The sequence below is a fragment of the Quercus lobata genome, chromosome 8, assembly GCF_001633185.2.
Source record: "Quercus lobata isolate SW786 chromosome 8, ValleyOak3.0 Primary Assembly, whole genome shotgun sequence".
In the NCBI taxonomy this organism is placed as follows: Eukaryota; Viridiplantae; Streptophyta; class Magnoliopsida; order Fagales; family Fagaceae; genus Quercus; species Quercus lobata.
This window is the reverse complement of record NC_044911.1, coordinates 47,558,741-47,577,591: the sequence shown is the minus strand read 5'-3', so window position 1 is coordinate 47,577,591 and position 18,851 is coordinate 47,558,741. Positions and strand designations below refer to the sequence as shown.

Below are 18,851 nucleotides of genomic sequence, written 5' to 3'. Positions count from 1 at the left end.
TGAAATTATCTTTCCAACTATTATGTGGTTATATGACTATTATTTTTACATGTGTATTATTTAAACAAGTCACATGACTCATTACAAAGGTTATGTGACTAAAACTACATATATGTATGGTCTTTTCAATTGTCATATAGTGAGTTAAAAGAAGATAACTATAAATTGGTATGAAGCCAATTTTTTTATAAAATAAAGTACTTAGAGTTGGACCGATAATTCTCGTATAACAATCTATCGTGATGTTTATATCGAGAGTTCTCACTATTGTTTCTTTTTTCCATTTTACTCTGCTGTAATTATTGCCACTTCTACATTAATTATCCCTTTGTTTAAAACTCTAAACATTTACTGCCTAAAATTGTTGGAAAGATTGATTAATTTTTTATATTAAATCATTTGCAGGCTACCAAGACACAAAGCAATTATGGCATACACATACACTACTCCATGGCTCTTGGTAGTAGCTGAGCTTCTAATACTAGTCTCTATAACCGAAAGCAAAGTACCAGCCATCATAGTTTTTGGGGACTCAACCGTGGATGCAGGAAACAACAAGGCCTTATAGACGTGATTTTGCTGGTGGTCGCCCCACAGGACGGTTCTCTAATGGTCGCATTCCTTCAGACTTCATTTCTGAGGCTTTTGGGCTCAAACCAACAGTACCCGCTTACTTAGATCCTGCGTATAATATATTAGATTTTGCCACTGGAGTTTGCTTTGCTTCTGCTGGGACAGGATATGACAATGCAACTTCTGATGTATTAGTAAGTATCAAACCAAACCATATCTATCAACCTATGCATAAAATAAATAAATAACCATGCGAAGAGCTTTTTAGCTCAATTGGCAACTCTTATAGTCTGTTTGGATTGAGAAGAAGTGAGGGGGAGTAGAGTAAAGTAGAGTCGAATTGGCCCAAAATTAGTCTATTTTCAGCTACTCCTATTCTATTCCTCTCCCTCCCCATCCAAACGGACCCTTGGAGTTTCTAAAGGAATCCCCTCTCCATTGTAACTATCAAGTTATCCACTTTGTGACATTATATGTTGGTCCCTCCTCTATTATTAATTAATGCTTTTTTTTTTTTAATTCTACAAATTTAGGTTCTAACTGGTTGAGAATTATCTTCTCCAATCATTAGGTTGCAATTTATATGACAAACCATGTGTATTATTTAAATGAGTTACATAATTCATTTAAAATTTTTGCGACTAAAACTACATATTAATGGTTTCTTCAATCGTTATATAATGTGTTGAAAGAAGATAGCTCAAACTGATTTGGAGCTAAACTTTTTCCAATTTTTTGTTTTTTTTTTTGTTTTTATTACCTTATAAAAGATTAATTGATTCATACTTTTCTTATGAGTAATTAATACATACTTTTTGTTATTCTAATTTGTCAATGCGTGTGCATGAGAAAGTTATACCAATTTTTAACTTGTGCTTCCTTAATTTGCAGAAAGTGATGCCAATGTGGAAAGAATTGGAGTACTACAAGGAGTACCAAAACAAGTTGAGAGCCTATGTTGGTAAAGACAAGGCAAATGAGATTTTGAGTAAGGCCTTATATTTGATGAGCCTAGGAACAAACGACTTCCTAGAGAACTATTACTTATCCCCTAAACGGCAATCTCAATTCACAGTCCAACAATATGAGGATTTTCTCATTGGACTTGCTACAAATTTCATCAGAGAACTGTATAGTCTTGGAGTTCGGAAAATATCACTCTCTGGACTTCCTCCAATGGGGTGTTTGCCACTGGAGAGAACCATAAATATTTTGGGTCAAAACAAATGCGTGGAGAAATTTAACAATGTGGCACTAGAATTTAATGGGAAGTTAAATGGTTTGGTGACAAGGCTGAATATGGAGCTTCCAGGACTCAGATTACTGTCTGCAGATGTATACAAGATTCTCGATCAAATTATCAAGAAACCTTCTTTATATGGTAAGTTCATACTCCTTGTACTTACTGTAATTTGGTTTTACTATTTTTTTTTAGCTGAATTAATTTGGTATTACCTACTTATGATTGTGATTAACAATGATATTCCTCCCTTTTTTTTAATAAGTAGGTAACAAATTTCCTTTTAAGTATATTAAATTAAATGACTTTGGATTCTCAAAAAAAATAAATACTTATATTTTCTCTAAATATAAAACGTAATATTTTTTTGATTAGTTATTTGACTTGTTTAAATAATTCACATAAACAATCTTATAAATAATCACGTATGTAATAAGTTGAAAAAAATATTCTTCTTTATTGTTTTATTAGAGCTAATCTTTGTTCTATATCTAATATCTTTCCTATTATTTGGTTGAGGATGAGTGAAGGGGACACACAAATATTGCTTGTTAGATTTATTTTTAATAAAAAATTTAAAAATACGGTCCAAATCAACGATTATATTTCATTGGGTTAGGACTTAAAAGAGACCAAGGAAAACCCATATCGTAGCTCATGACTTATATCATGTTTTGATATTTATATTAAAAAAAAAAAAAAATTGGAATGAGATTGGTAGATTATAAGGACTGGAATACAATGAAATGAAATATGATATTTTTTCTTAAAAAAATTATGATATATATATATATATATTAAGAATTGAAAGAAAATAAATATATAGGTTAGGGAAATATAAATATAGCCATCCAATGAACTCTTCTCCCTCTCACATGAAAGAGGAGCTGCAGTTGAGGACTCTACACGGACCTAGTTCGTGTGAAAGTAGAGACTCGCCATGTGGCGAGTTATGACACAAAATTATACCAAATCATGTATCTCTAGCATTACTCTCATGAATAATGCAGAATGGATTCGTGTGAGAGTAGAGTGGAGTGCATAACTTCTCTGTATTGACCACTGAGAGAGATTTGCAGCTTGACACTACAGGGGAGAATGGACCTTTACCATAGGTGATAGACATAAGTCCACATCTCTACCGTCATTGTTACTCTTTTCCTCCCCTGAAGTAGTTAGTCACTTATTACTAGTCATAAATAAAACCATATGTAACTAGAGATAAAAGAAGTTGTTTATTCTTTCTTTATGTGTTTCGATGATGAAGGAAGAGCGTGAATATTGACTATTGTCTGTAAAGAAAAAAAAAATTAAAAAAAAAAATTGATGTTTTAATGAAATATAGTATAAAATAGATAATTTGATGTGTAATATTTTGCACAAACTAATGCGAATGTTCTATGCCCCAAAATTAGAGCCGGCTCTACTTGCTATATTAATCCAATTTGAAGGAAAAAATTGGCCTTTGCCCTTTTTAAAAAAACAATCCAGCAGTTTGCCCCATTTCCCAAACTAATTAGGGAAATGCCCCTCTTTTGAAACTCGATTTTCTCAAAATTGATTTAAGCCCTATAATGGCGTTTTTAAGAAACCTATAGTGATGTTTTAAGGACCTATAGTGGCATTTTGTAACTCGAACTCCTTGAACTCGAGTTATAGGTAAAAGAAAGAAAAAAAATGCATGTAACTCGACTTCATGGAGCTCGAGTTACAAAACACCACTATAGGTCCTTAAAACATCACTATAGGCTCCTTAAAACGCCACTATAAAGCTCTGGAATTTTTTTTTAACTTGATTTTGGGAAAATCGAGTTTCAAAAGATGGACATTTCCTTAATTAGTTTAGGAAAGGCGGCAAAATGCTGGATTTTTTTTTTTTGGAAATGGGGCATTTGCCCATTTTCTCCCCAATTTGAAATAAACAATACATGTCAAGTTTTGTTTTTATTTTATTTTTCCTCTACTCGTAAGTTCTTCAATTATAACAAATATGAAATTCGTTGTGGATTGGCAGGATTTGACATTGTACGAAAGGGATGTTGTTCTACAGGCAAATTCGAATTGAGTTACCTCTACAATAAGCTCAGTCCGTTTACTTGTTCGGATGTGAATAAGTATGTCTTTTGGGATGCCTTCCACCCTACAGAGAAAACAAATCACATAATCGTCAATAGTTTTCTTGTTAAGCTTCTAGCATATTTTCATTGATTGCTTTCATCCAAAAATAACAATAAATAAATAAAAAAATCTCTGATTTTTGTTGTGGTTGATTACCATAATATCTCAATTAAAATATTTATTTATTTATTTATAATGATGGATTTCTTTATCTATTTGTTTGGTTTTAGATTTTGTCCTTATTCTGTAATATAACAACAATGGCTCTATTGTAATTCAACGATAGAGGTCCAAATCCAATGGCAACTGGAATCTTGACGTGATTTTATTTATTTATTTATTGATCTTGCTAGACCTGAATTTGTTTTTTTGTGTATTTATCCACTGAAATGTTTGAGCCTAAATTAATGAGGAAAGATTGGATCTGATGTCCAATTGCATTAGACCCGTTACAATGGTAACACGTGTGCATTTTTTGTCACATCTCATCATTTTAGCAGATTCAATGCATTGGACTTAAGCTAAGTCTATTAATGACAGTGAGAGTATATATTAGAGTGGGAATAAAAATCTACAATTCTAATTTAAACCAAGCTATCAAGAAAAAAAATATGGTTATTTAGCAAAAAGTTGAAGCCAAGGGATTCTGTATTAAAAAAAAAAAGTTCAAGCCAAGGAGGAAATATTTTTTTGGCAAGGGTGGAATAATATAATTATTTACACATGTTCTCAAAGTTTGGTTTAAATTACACATGTAATTTAAGCAATATATCACTAATCAATTTTACATTTTTTTAATAAAAAAAAAAAATTACATTTTCTTCTTACAGCCTCTACTCAATATTTTCAAGTGGAAATTATACTTTTCTACCCTAAACTATCACCCTAATTATACTTACCTTTTAAATTATTGAAACACGCATGATTGACCCCCCAGAGTTATAACTTTATTTCAATAACCTTCCTACTGTTTGTTTTATATGAATGATAAAAGAATTTATATGAATGATAAATTAAATGTACATCAAAGGTATCATTCACCAGGTTAGCACTTACACAATAATAAAGTGGATTAATCTGTTTATTAGACAAAAAAAAGAAAAAAAGAAAAAAAAAAGAATATAGTGTCGATACCTGATTTACATCCAACTCATTGCCATGATTTTTTTTTTTTTTTTTTTTTTTTTTTTTTTTTTTTTTTTTTTGTGCGCGCGGTCTCCTAATCTTAGTTGAGCAATAAATTTGCAAACCATAGATATTGGCTTGGGGAATTTTTATGCTCAAGGAAGATATTAGCAAGCACATATATAATGCATAAAAATTTTCAAGTACGATGGGAAGAAATGGCTAGCTGGGTAGCGTCATTCTCTTATTATCATGTTGTGTGTTGTGGACTTTTGTGGGGATTGGCTCCATGTAAGTCTACCTATATATGTGTGATGCTTTTGCTTGGAAAAGAAAGCTTAAGAACTATACTTGATGTGAATGGTCTATTTTAGAGCTTACTCTAATTTCTTGAAGAGGGGTACTTCCTTCCATTCCTAGTTCTCTGCCTTTTGGACTACTTTGGGCAGCTTCCTTCTAGACAAGTCCAGCCCTAGCTAAGAGAGTTGGTTCCTCCGAAGCTTACCTAGAACTTCTTACTGTAGAAGACTTTCAATCTCTCTCTCCTCTATACTTCATCTCTTTCTATGAATGCCTTTAATTTTTTGAGGATTGTCAATGTCCTTAATGAGGTTCAAGCTGGCCATTTATATATAGTGAAAATTGTTGTTTCATTCCTCTTAATTAAAATGCTACTCAATAATCTACAAATTTATGTTTGGTCATTTTTTCGTGTTTGCAATGAATTTTATGTGCAATGAGCTGTTACTCTGCCCAACAATGTATTAAATTTTGGTGGCTACTGGCTAGAAGGTTAGTGATTTTGCTCCTCGACCGCGCATATAGTGCATGTGCAGAAGCTATGTTGTTTGGCTATCATGCCTCTATCAAGAAACTAAACTTAAAATACACCCAAAATTAGGTCCTTTCTTGTTACTGTGCAGAGGTTCTAACACAAAGGCACACCACAACTCCACTCAAAAGTCATGGTAACTTTTAAGGGAGGGTGGAGCAAGTGGGATAGAAAAAATATTCTTTGATTCCAGGTTTTCGGAACATGGTTTGTTGTCTTTATTCATGGGATAATGCTAGGGTACATAGATTTATATTGTTGCTATCATTATTATACTTAATTTGTAATAAATGATGTTAGGATAGCAAGAGCTTTGTAGCTCATTGGTATTGCTAAATTATTAAGTGAATAAAAATATAAATCCGAATTCTCCCATCTCTACTTACTATTATTTTTTAAAATTATATACAGACCATTCAAAGTTGTGATTTAATAGTTACACTTGATATGGGATAAAATCTAAAAGTATTTCTTTCTCCTATTATAAATTACTAAAGTTTTCTCGATAGGGAGTCATGATATGACTTAACCCAGATGAAAGCGCTTGTGACCCCCTTACTTATAGTCTCTCAATCATTCATCATTTAGCAAATAAAGGAGTGCATATGATGACATACAAGGTAGTTTCCACTTAGTAGTCTCCCCATACCCTTTTTATTCAACTAAAAGAAAATGTGATTTAGTCATTGATTATTTGTTTGAGTTTGTTTGTGGTGTAATGGGGATTGAAATTATATTTTTATATGTTCAGTTTTGGTTAGCAAGGTGTGGAATTTGATTGTGATTAGGGTCATTATCAATGTCTCCATGGTGTAACAGACACAACCCAAAATAACCATAAGATAAACATGTTACAAATGCCTACGTATGTGGATAGCAGAGAGAAACATACACACAATGAATGACATTCTATAGAAAATATGTCCCATCTTAACTCCAAAAATGTATTTAATGGAAAAGCAACACTACATACATACACAAAAAATTTCACAATATTGTTCACAACAATTAAACTAAGTAATTTTTTTTAGTTTTTATCTAAGCCTATTATAGATGTCATTTTTTTACCTACTACTAATAATCTGCTGCAATTGTGAAAAATTTTATCATTTTTTTTTTTTAATGGTGTTTATAGGCCCTCACTTTTTTGGAAGCCACCAATTAAGCAATCTTGCATAAAGCTAATGATTGTGATTGATTAATTCAGTCTGATATCCCCCTTTATGCCCCTACACCTATTTCGACGTTTTCCCCTTTTTCTATTGCAGTTGCCTTTTATTTTTTATTTTTTATTTTTGCTAGGTAATTATGGGGGATAGAACCCCTGAGCTCATAGATACATATGATACCGGGTACCACCAGTCTACAAGACCCGGTGGTTATTGCAGTCACCTTTAACTTCTTCTTTTTACTACCCATGAATGCCTAATTCATTGGGTTGGTGGATTGACTTCTTTTTGTGAAAAACGGTGATTCATCATTCATTCTTCCACTAGTTTAACTAACACTTTGAGCTGCAAGTTGGACAGAAAATTATCATGTGAATGTTCAAATAGTGTAAAAACACCCTTGAACGTTTAGACCCCCAATTTACAAATTAACCAATTCAAGCTTTATGTCAAACAACTAGTGTGCGGAAAATGAACAAAAGCTATAATATAGAATTGGAAAAATAATCTAAGTCAAATTAAAATCACAACCCACAGCAGATAATAAAAGGCAAAGATAAAAGGGAAGGAAGATGCAAACACAAAGACAACACGCGATGCATTATCGAAGAGGAAACCGAAGCCCTCGGCGTAAAACCTCTCTACCGCCCTCCAAGGTAAACAATCCACTAGAAAATGTAGTTGGGATACATGGACAACGATAGACCCTCCAAGCCTAATCTACCTAGTGCACTTAAGCCCTCCAAGCTTCTTGCTCCAACGAGGTTGCGTCGAACCTTTTTCTTTTCTAGCTTCTCGGATTCTGCTACTAGACCATAGCATCAACCAGTGTGGATTGGTTCCTTCCTAACTGCTTCCCAGGACACCAAACAGCCATCTCACAGTAATGAATATGGTGAGAACAAGGTTTTGGTAAAATGCCTCTCAAGGGTTTGACAATGGAGAGGAAGAGAGTTGAGGAATTTGAAGAGACTCTAATGTATAGATTGTAGGTGAATCAATCTTGTTTTACTCTAGGGTTTCTCTCTCAAAATTCTCTCTGGAAGCTCTCTTTCATTTGTGGGTATAAGGGATATTTATACTGAGGTGAGAGGAGAATGTGAAACGTCAGGTTTTTCAAAACAGGGGTGGCTCGCGGCTTGGCCTCGCGACTTGACTTAGTCGCGAGATCCAGTCGTGAGATAACCGTATGGCCAGTTGTCCTGTTTTGTCCTGTAGTGCTTCAGCTAGCATGACTGTTCACCTTCTAGCATGCTTGGCACGTGTGCTACATCTGGCGGCTTGCAGCCGCGAGTCACCCGCGAGATAAAACCGGGAGTCTCTGTTTTCTTGCACACTCTTGAGCAATCAACATTCTATCTCACTCACTACCCTTATTAGGTTCTAAAGTTTAGGATTTTATGTATTTAGAACTCTAATGTGTATTGTTGGCAAACCATGATCAAAACAATGTGTTTAGAAGTGTTTAAAGCTAGCTCAAAGTTGTGTGTCAATGTAAAGTTGGAATCGAGTTAAAGCAGGAAGCACTGTGGCTTTCGGCCTGGCTCGATCGATCGAAGCTCAGGCAGAATGCTTTTCTGCAGATTCGTCCAACTCAGCCCTATTTGTTTTAAAACGTTTTTAGGGTTTCTTATTTGTCCTAAGTATAAAAGGCAAACCCTAGCCACGTTTTAGTGTTGCTCATATTTGCGGTTTGTGTAAATCTCTTGTGAGATCTAGAGGAGCTTTCCTTTACACAAACTTAGGGTTTTTAAGGAGGAGATATTTTCTACACCTTGATGATCAATTCAGTTGCTGCCATTAAAGCTTAAAGAATACACAAGCGGGTGTGCTTGTAGCTGGTGGGAATCCAAGAAAGAAGGAGTCCATGGATTCGGAGCTTGCACGTGGTCGTGTCAGTAAGTTCTACTGGTTGGTAGCAATAAGAAGTCGAGCATGGGGGCTTGTAAGTCTTATTGTATGAACTTCGATTCTTTCAAGATAGTGGATTCAAGTTTACCTTAAGGATAGCTAGGTCAAATCCTCCCCAGGTTTTTACCGATTTGGTTTCCTGGGTGATCATATCTTGTGTTATTTATTTTTCGCTGCTTTGCATGATTTGATCTTTTATATTCTGATAACCTAGACTTGTTTAATTGGACTAAGTAACAACTTGACTAATTACCTAGGTTTAATTAATTGTTTTAGGGGTCTAAAATCTATCAACCCTTACAACAAAACCCACCTAAATACAGGGTTACTAAATGCTGAAATATAAGCAAATTTGGCACGGAATAAAGCCAATAAGATGGTTGATTAAATTCAACCTTACATCATGTAAGCATCAAGTGTGAGACATTTTCTTTAACCATACCATATATTAGTCCAGACTTGTAAATTCAAGCTTGGCCTTATTATCATAGACATCGGGCTATAATTTGAAGTATTGGGGCCGAAGTTAGATTCTTCTTGGTATTTTTGATTCTCAATAAGGAAAAAAAAAATCTCTTGGTATTTTTAGTTGAGACATCTAGAGCTCAAATTCTCCCTCCTAAAAATATCAATTGAATTATAAAATAAAATAAAAAAAACAAAGAAAGTTAAGGATTTTTTTTTTTTGTCTTTTTTTTTTTCCCTAATAGTTACAACTTATAACTGCTATTAGGAATAAAGCTTTAATATTATTAGCTATTTATTATTTTGATTGTTTCACATATTAGATTGAATAGTGTTTTAAAATTTCAAATTTATAAAGTATGAATAGAAAATAGTTAGTTTTTTCTCCTAAAAACTCCAAATTTTAAAATTGTTTTCAATTTTAATAACCCTTTAAAACTTCTCTACTCCTTTAGGTAAAAATGCACAAATAGCTGTTAGAATATGTGGTGTGAATGGAAAGAGGTTAACAAAAAGTTAAAGGTTTCAGTTTTGTAGTATATATAGATAATAATAATAATAATATCTTTATCTCTCAAAATGAAAAAATAAAATAAAAACTAAAGTATATTTTTGGCCCTTAAAGTTTGGATTTGTTTTCATTTTAACCTTTTAGGTTTTAAATTTTTTATTTTGGACTTTCATGTTTGATTTTGTTTTCATCCAATTCTTCATGCGTTTGATTCAGTTTTCTATTTGGCCCTACATAAAAATAAAATATTTGAAACGTAAAAAGCCAAATAGAAAACATAATCAAACGTAAAGGGCCGCAATGGAAATTTTGCAACAAAAAGGACCCCTATGATAATGAATTAAACATAAAGGGTAAAAACAAAAACAAACCAAAATTAATAAGTGTACTTTAATCTTTAAAAAAAAAAAAAGCATTTTTATGTTAGGAAAAGAAATAAATATTTCTAATCTTATCTATTTTTAAAAACATAATGATAATAGTAATCAAACAAGAAAATATGTTGTAGGTTTCAGTTAGTTTAATTTGTGAAATCTCTGATGGTTGAATAAAAGATATGGGGTTCAATCCTCACCTATACCAAAAATCGATTTGTATCTTGATTTGATAATAGCTCTCAAAAAAGTTAAAATTAAAAAAAAAAAAAAAAAAAAAAAAAAAGGAAGATGCTACATCAACCATTTACATCACATCAATATAAAGTTCTGAAAGGAAAAAAAATATGTCATCTCAATTGGTTGAAAGGTCCAAAGATTAAAGTAAAGGCTGAGTACTATCAATGGATATTTCTTGACAAAAAATCTATATTTAAGGTATCATTTAATCAATTTCAAGAAAGAAGAAGAGTAGCGTAAAACCTTTCACAACTGACTGGTTCTTAAACAAACGAAGCACCATTCCTGGTTTGGCAGGGATAAGGAGAAAAAGGAAGAGTAAAGTCAATGGATGTTGAAGTAGTTGTCTCTATAGTGATACAGGTTCAGGCCTGATATTCAGGTTTTGGTGCATCCTTACTTGGTGCCAATGGTGGCAAGTCTTTCGTTGGTCAGTTGTTGTATTGAAGAGCGGATTCTAGGTGAGTTTAAGCCGAAAGCTTTGTGTATTGGTGTTGGAGGAGGGGCTTTGCTTGGTTTTTTAAGAGCCCAATTGGGTTTTGAGGTTGTTGGCATCAAGGCTGACAAGGAGGTTTTGCGGGTTGCAAGGAGTTATTTTGGTTTGTTAGGTAATGAGTCTATTCGGGTACTTTTTGGCGATGCAATAGATGTTATAGAGAAATTTATATATCATTCAAACGGTGTTCATGAGGGAGAGAATGGTAGTTACTTGAATGATGGCAGTGGTGAAAATATCAAATTTGATGCCATTAAGGTTGATTTGGATTCTAGTGATGCTACAAATGGTACAAGTGCTCCACCATTGGAATTTATTAGAAAGCAAGTTCTTTTGGCTGCAAAGTTGGTCCTATGTGATTTTGGCATTCACGCTATAAATGTCATTTCTCCAAATAGATCATTCTACGAGAAATTGATATATGAATTTTGTGAAGTTTTTCATGAGCTATATGAAATAGATGTAGGAAATGGAGAGAATTTTGTTTTAGTTGCCACAATGTGATCACCTACGGCTACGGTGTCTTCCGTTAGTGATAGTGAGAATTCTTTTCTCACCAGACAAAGAATGGCTATTTCAGGAGCATACATGGATTCCATAAGGAAGATTTGAGACCAAAAGATTTATGGGAGTTGGAGGAATATCATTTTCCAAGATCATATTCAAAGCCAAAGCATGCTCTAAAGAATGGTTTGGGGATATCAGCTATTTTTTATGAGTTGGCCTGAAAGGTACTCAAATCCCTAGAAGGGACCTTGCCCCATAAGCTGGGTCCAAATGTTTTTTTGAATGTTAAGAATTCTAGTTTGATTGAATGAATATATTGTAGTTGAACCAGAATGGCACCTCTTGTTTGGGGTAGATTGATATATACTTCTCTTCAACATAAGCTGGAGTTACTAGTGTTTGCTGTGCCTTTAGGAGGAAGAAACTTATGGTCACTTTGCACACTGAGGTTGATAATTTGAAGGATATGAAGGAACAATGATTTTCCAGAGTGTTTTTCGAGTAACAAGGTTTCCTTACATCTCATTTTAAATTTCTAATGAATGTAGGCCATATTACATCTTTCTTTAGTGTAGTGTGCAATAAGATATAGTTAGTCATGTCTTTGTGCTTCCAGTTAGAGATAAATTGGAAGCTCAATAGGTATTATGTTTATATTTGAAAGGAGAGAGAGGAGGGTCAGTCTGGCATAACTTTCTATTTATAGTGTCTGGAGCAATGATGCATTTAAACTTTGAGTTAAAATTACCTTAATATTGTTCTGTGATTCGAAACCTTTGTACACATTGCTCTTAATCTTTAACTAGAGTTTAATTTCTTTGATTTGTAGTCACTAGTCATCACTCTGTAATTTGAGGCATCCACACCTGATGTAGATTATTATTAGTATATCCATGTGCAGTCTCTCACTCAACAGCCTGATTTTACAATTGGGGTGAAGAGTTTGCACTTGACCAAAGGTGTGCCCTTTATCTATTGCATTTACCTTTGCTCAAAGAGTAAGAGTTAGTAGTGCCTTATGGATCATCTTGCCTAAATTATTTTTAGTGGGTTGTAGCTCAATTGGGTTCAAGACCCACCGAGTGCCTGTGTAGCTTACAAATTAAAAGACAATCTTCATTTCTATCATGATATCATCATTCTTATAACTGCATTTATATATATATATATATATATATATATAAAGAGCATTAGCATTGGGGTGTAAAACCCCCCAATTTGTCAATTTAGAACCACACACCCAAAACCAACTTTATTTAAGTGTGTATTGCTAAAATATTTGGACACTTTGCTATAGTAAATTGTTAATTTTACAACTTACTATAACTTGGTGTTAAACTTAAAAATTATTATTTTATTCACTTTCTCTCTTTTCTGAATCCATCTTCTCTCTCACCTGTGTCCATCTCAACTCTTTGACTCTCTTTCTTCTCTCTTCTCTCTTTGACACCCCATTCTCTCTCTTTTAGTTTATCCAATTTTTCCTCTCTTTGATTCACTCTCTCTATCGCTTCCTTCTTTGAGTCACTCCCTTTCTTTATTCATTCCCTTTGTATCTCATTCCTCTCACTTACATTGTGGGTTGTGGGTTTTGTGGATCATGCAGTGGTGGGTTTTGGTCTATGGTATGGCAGATTATGGTGGTGGGTTGGTTTGGTGTGGTGGTGAGTTGTGATAGTGGGGTCAAATTTGTTAGGTCCTTATTATGTATGGTGATGTCATTAGACTGGGCATCACCAACACAGACAAAGAGAATAAAATTATGTAACGTAACAATGAATGAGGAGTCCTAGTATTTATAGACTCCTCATGTCTCTTGGAAAAAGATATGTCTATTTTCCAAGAGATGCATCTTACCTAAAAGACACACCACTTCTATAAATAACTAACTTTAACGCTTAATTGATTCTCTGCTGTTGGTTGGTGAAGCAACACCATTCACCAAGTGGGTGTTATTATATAAGTGAGGGTGCACCATATTATGGTGTGATCACCTATCACTATTATATGCTAACATCTCCCACTTGATCGCACCATAATAAATGGTGTTAGCTACAATCAACATATACTGTAATGTCACCGTGGCATTGCCCTATGTTGATTCTCATCTCTGTCTTTCATAGATCGATGTCAATGTCTGACTTTGGCAAAAATTGTGTACACATCTTGCCATGTACCACTAACTGCACCCTTCATTATATACCACTCCTGTAGTATTCTCCGGATATCTTATCATTCACTATTATTTCAAATAAATGGCATTGAACATGTGGAATACTTGTTACCACATGCAATCGGGATTCTTAGTCCACACCCGCACCACCAGTCGATGTCCTTCAGCCACATATGTTAAACATGTGTTGACCTGCACTAAATCGTTTGATACTTCCTCTAAGCCAGTATCGTGAAGTTTTCTCATACGACTTCAGCGATCTTTTTTTATTGTACAAGCTGTATTATTTATGATGCACATTAGTGGACTTTACATTCATACACTAATTTCTTATACAATACTATTCTACTTGATATTGACCAATTATGTCCCTAAAGTAGAAGCTGCATAGCCATGTTCTCCAGGCGTCCCCAGTCCATCCATCTATGCAAATACGTGTAGTATATCATCTTGGTTTTTGGATTCACAAGTCTCATATTTCCTACATGTACTTTAAATTTATCTAAAGTCAATCCTTTGGTCATAGGATCAACCACCATCACGCTTGAGGGGATAAATCGAACTCGTATTTCACCCCTTTCCACTATATCTTGAATATAGTGATTATTTGTTTCGATGTGTTTGCTTTTAGAGCTATTTGCTCCACTTTTTATCAATGAGATAGTAGATTTATTGTCACAAAACACATCAATTAGTCTACTTGGTATACTTAATTTTAAACTATTGACAAATCGCTTAATCCAGACTGCTTCACTTACTGCTGTGCTGCATGATATGTATTCTGCCTCCATGGTATGTTTTGCAACACAACCTTGTTTCTTACATAACCAAGAGACAGCTATTCCACCAAATAGGAATACATGGCTACTAGAAGATTTTCTATCATCTACATCTCCTACAAAATTAGCATCTGTATATCCTATTATTTCTAGATCAATAATTCCAAAACATAATTTCATACCTTTGGTGCCTTGGAGATATCTAAAAATTCTTTTGACTGCCTGCCAATGTGCCATTCCAAGATTAGATTGATATCTACTTACCAATCCTATTGCATGACAAATGTCTGGCCCTGTACCTGTCATTGCATACCTTAAATTGCCCACAGCTTGGGCATATGGGACTTTTTCCATAAATTCTTGCTCTTTTTTATTCTTAGAGCACATATTCTTACTTAATATAGTTCATTTACTTACAGATGTATTCAAAACTTTTGATTCTGCCATTTTAAATTTCTTAAGTACTTTCTTCAAATAGTTCTTTTGATCCAGATATAAGAATTTTGTATTTCGATCTCTAGTTCTTTAATTCCTAATACATATGTAGCAGGACCCACATCTGTCATTTCAAATCTTTATGATAGGAAAGATTTTGTCTTTGAAATCATGTTTGGGTTATTTCCAGCTAATAATATATCATCAACATATAATGATAATATTGTTAACTCATCGTAGCATTTCCATATGTAAACACAATGATCTAGTGGACTTATCTCAAAACCAATCTCTAATATTGCTTGGTGGAACTTTAAATACCATTGTCTAGAAGATTGTTCGAGTCCATACAGGTATCTTTTTAATTTATAAACTTTATCTTCATGTCCTTTTATTTCAAAACCCTTTGGTTGTAACATGAATATATCTTCTTTTAATTCACCATTAAGAAAAGTTTTCTTGACATCCAATTGATGCAACTCTAAATCCATTCTTGTTACAACAGACATAATTATTCTATTTGAAGTAAATTTAGCTACTAGTGAATAAGTATCAACAAAATCTACACTAGATTGTTGATTAAAACCTTTAGCCACCAATCTTGCTTTATATTTATCTAAACTACCGTCAGCCTTAAATTTCTTTCTTAGAACCCATTTACAGCCAATGGCCTTTCTTCCATCTGGTAAAGATGTTAATTCTCAGACATCATTTTTCTTGATGGATTCTAATTCATCTATCATAGCATCTTGCCATTGTTTTGAATCATTGTGTGCCATTGCTTGTCCGTAATTAGTTGGGTCCTCACTTAAATTTTCCTCTATATTATATAAATGATAGTCTTTGAGCATAGTTGGCAGCCGTCTAATCCTTTTACTCCCACTGTTCTTAGGATCAAAGGTTTGTTGATCCAGTACCAATTTATCTAATATTCTTTTGCTCCCACTTTCAGCAACATCCTTATAATGATCTTGTGTTTTATTATCAAGATCTTCTTGTAACCTTATTTCTTCAAGTGGTGTAATTTGATTAGTGCTTTCAAGGAAAATAGCATCTCTACTTTCTATTAATCTCTTTTCTTGATTATAAAATCTAAAACCACTACCGTTTTGAACATATCCAATAAATTTGCACTCCCATGTCTTCCTTTTTAATTTATCTCTTAATGGTTTTGGTATTAGTACATGGGCTTTGCATCCCCAAACTCTTAAGTTTGATAAATCTAGTTTGTGACCAGTCCAATATTCATAAGATGTAAGATCTTTGGATTTTATATTAACTTTGTTTAATAAATAATTGGTAGTTGTCAAACCTTCCCCCTAAAAAATCTGCGGGAGTTGTGAATATGCCATCATTGATCTTGACATTTCCATTAGAGTTCTATTGCGTCTTTTAGCAATACCATTTTGTAGAGGTTTATAAGGCATAGTATAAATATGCCTAATTCCTTCCCCTTTACAGAACTCATCAAAGACTTCATATTCACCACCTCTATCATTATTTATACTTTTAATTGGTCGTCCTAATTGTTTTTCTACTTCAGTTTTATAATTTTTAAATATTTTTTTGTGCTTCATATTTGTGTTTGAGTAGATATACATATCCATATCGAGAATAATCATCAATAAAGGTGATGAAGTATTCTATTTCTTTGTGTGTTTTGGTTCTCAAAGGTCCACAAATATCTGGGTGGATTAGTTCTAATAACTCTGAAGATTGCCAATGTTTGGTGAAAGGTTTTGCTATCATCTTTCCTTTGATACATGATTCACATACATCAAAAATTTCAATGTTTAAATTAGGTAATATTCCAATTTTACTCATTCTTTCTATTTTATTTTTACTTATATGTCGTAATCAAAGATGCCATAAATAAGAAGAATCTGACACAATAGAATAATAGCAAACTGAATCTTTATTAAAAATATTATTGTCAAGTACATACATATTATCAATTCTCACTCCCTTGAGTTTTATATTACCCTTACAAATTGTCACACGACTAGACTTCAACCTAATTTCATAACCTTTTTTATCTGGTATAGAAACAGAAATGAGATTCCTACAAACATCTGGTACATACAATACATTACTTAAAATTACAACAATACCATTAATAGATAATCTACAATTTCCTTCACCTAATACATCACTATAAGTATTATTTCCCATATAGACTTTTTGTTCTTCTAACTTCTTTTCCTTTAGATCAATGAACAATTCTTTACTTCTTGCTATATAGTTGCAGCTGTGTCGATCCACCAATTGTCTGATAATGGCTTAATTATCATTGCTTCAAAAATGGTCATTATTATTTGCTTTGTTCCATTGTTTTTGTTATTATTATTATTATTATAATTAGGATAATTTTTCCTAATATGACCAAATCTTCCACAATGATAACAAGCATTTTTTGGTCTTCCTTTGTTTCTTTGCTTATTTGGCCATCGTTTTTGTAATTTTCTTTTCTTATATGGAAATGATGTATTTTTCCATTGTCACTTAGGAGGTTTAGATTTAGGAATTGTTTGAGTCATCAAAAAATTATGATTTTTATTTTCAGACTTTCTTCTTTTCATTCTTTCTTCGTCAAGTACTAACAAAACAGGTAATGATATCATAGTGACTTCTTTACCACTACGTGTGAGTGTAGTAACTATATGATCCCAAGATGGTGGAAGGCTATTAAAATGATTGTTACTAGCATTTTGTCCAACACAAGATTATCTGCATCGGCCAATTCTTTGGCTAAAAGTTCCATGGTCCATATTTAGCTTCTAATGCTTCCAACAATTCCTTTGTAGTTTCTTTATCTTCAAATAAAGGTATTATATTGTCTTTCATATAGTGTAGCATAGAAGCTTTAGCAAGTGAGTCATCCACTTCCCAATTATCTTTAACTTTAATTCCCTCATTGTCATTTTTATCTATTGGTATGGGTTTTGTTGTTGACAATGTATATAAAGTCCTCTCATGTGTCAACAAATATTTTATATGACGTTTCCATGATTGGAAATTAATGCCATTGAGAATTTCAATACGATTAGAATCAGATGAGGTTTACCACCGCGCACCCTAGGTGCAGTGGTCACTCCACAAGTATAAACGCTTGTGGGATGTGGGGTGTGGGGTGTGGGGCGCAAGGGCCAGGGTTCCAGTCTCCAAGAGACAGTTTCACACACATATACACTTAAATTAGGATAGTTTAGAATTTCTATCTTGTATTAACAAAAAATAAATAAATAAATAAAATGAGGTTTTTATTGTCATTGTAAAGTAAATATACCACCCAAGAAATATATTGAAAATGTGTTTAACATAATAACAAAATAAAACTAATAAACACACCAAACTTTTTATTATATAAGCAAATTAAATGCAATAAAAATACTTATATTTTCTTTGTTAAATACAAACACACCAAACTGGAAAATAAAACTAAAAAGTAAAATAAAACAGACTTACATATAAGCACATTATTTAAAAGGAAATAATGAAACTGTTGGGAAATTTAGACCCCGGTTGATAGAATTTACAAGTTTTAAACCCAAGTTATTAATTAGATTTATTATGAATAAAACTTGTTAAAACAAACAAACATCAATATCATGTCATAATCATGTAGCGGAAAAATAAATAAGACAAGATATGATGACTCAGGAAAACCAATGAAACAAACTAGTTTTTACAGTAAAAAACCTAGGGGGAAACCTTCCCGAAAAGCAATCCACTATAGTAAAGTGAAGTTTCAGATCTAGTACAAAACCTTTGTCCCTAGACTCTACAATCCTCGTAGATGAACTTACAGCAGAAACCTTCTACCGCTTCAGAACCTCTGAACTCTTCAATATATGAACGCCACCCTTTGATGCACGAATCCCAGTACGTGACTAATCAATTGTG

At 33.1% G+C, this 18,851-nt stretch overlaps 1 protein-coding gene and 1 pseudogene across 1 annotated transcript; both read left to right on the top strand.

The window, feature by feature from the left end:
• Positions 1 to 408: 408 nt before the first annotated feature.
• On the top strand, positions 409 to 4,021 carry LOC115958507 (annotated as a pseudogene).
• Positions 4,022 to 10,967: 6,946 nt separating this feature from the next.
• LOC115956987 (eEF1A lysine and N-terminal methyltransferase homolog) lies at positions 10,968 to 11,558 on the top strand. Its single transcript, XM_031075241.1, has one exon. The coding sequence runs from the start codon at positions 10,968 to 10,970 to the stop codon at positions 11,556 to 11,558; it is 591 nt and encodes a 196-aa protein (XP_030931101.1).
• Positions 11,559 to 18,851: the final 7,293 nt, after the last annotated feature.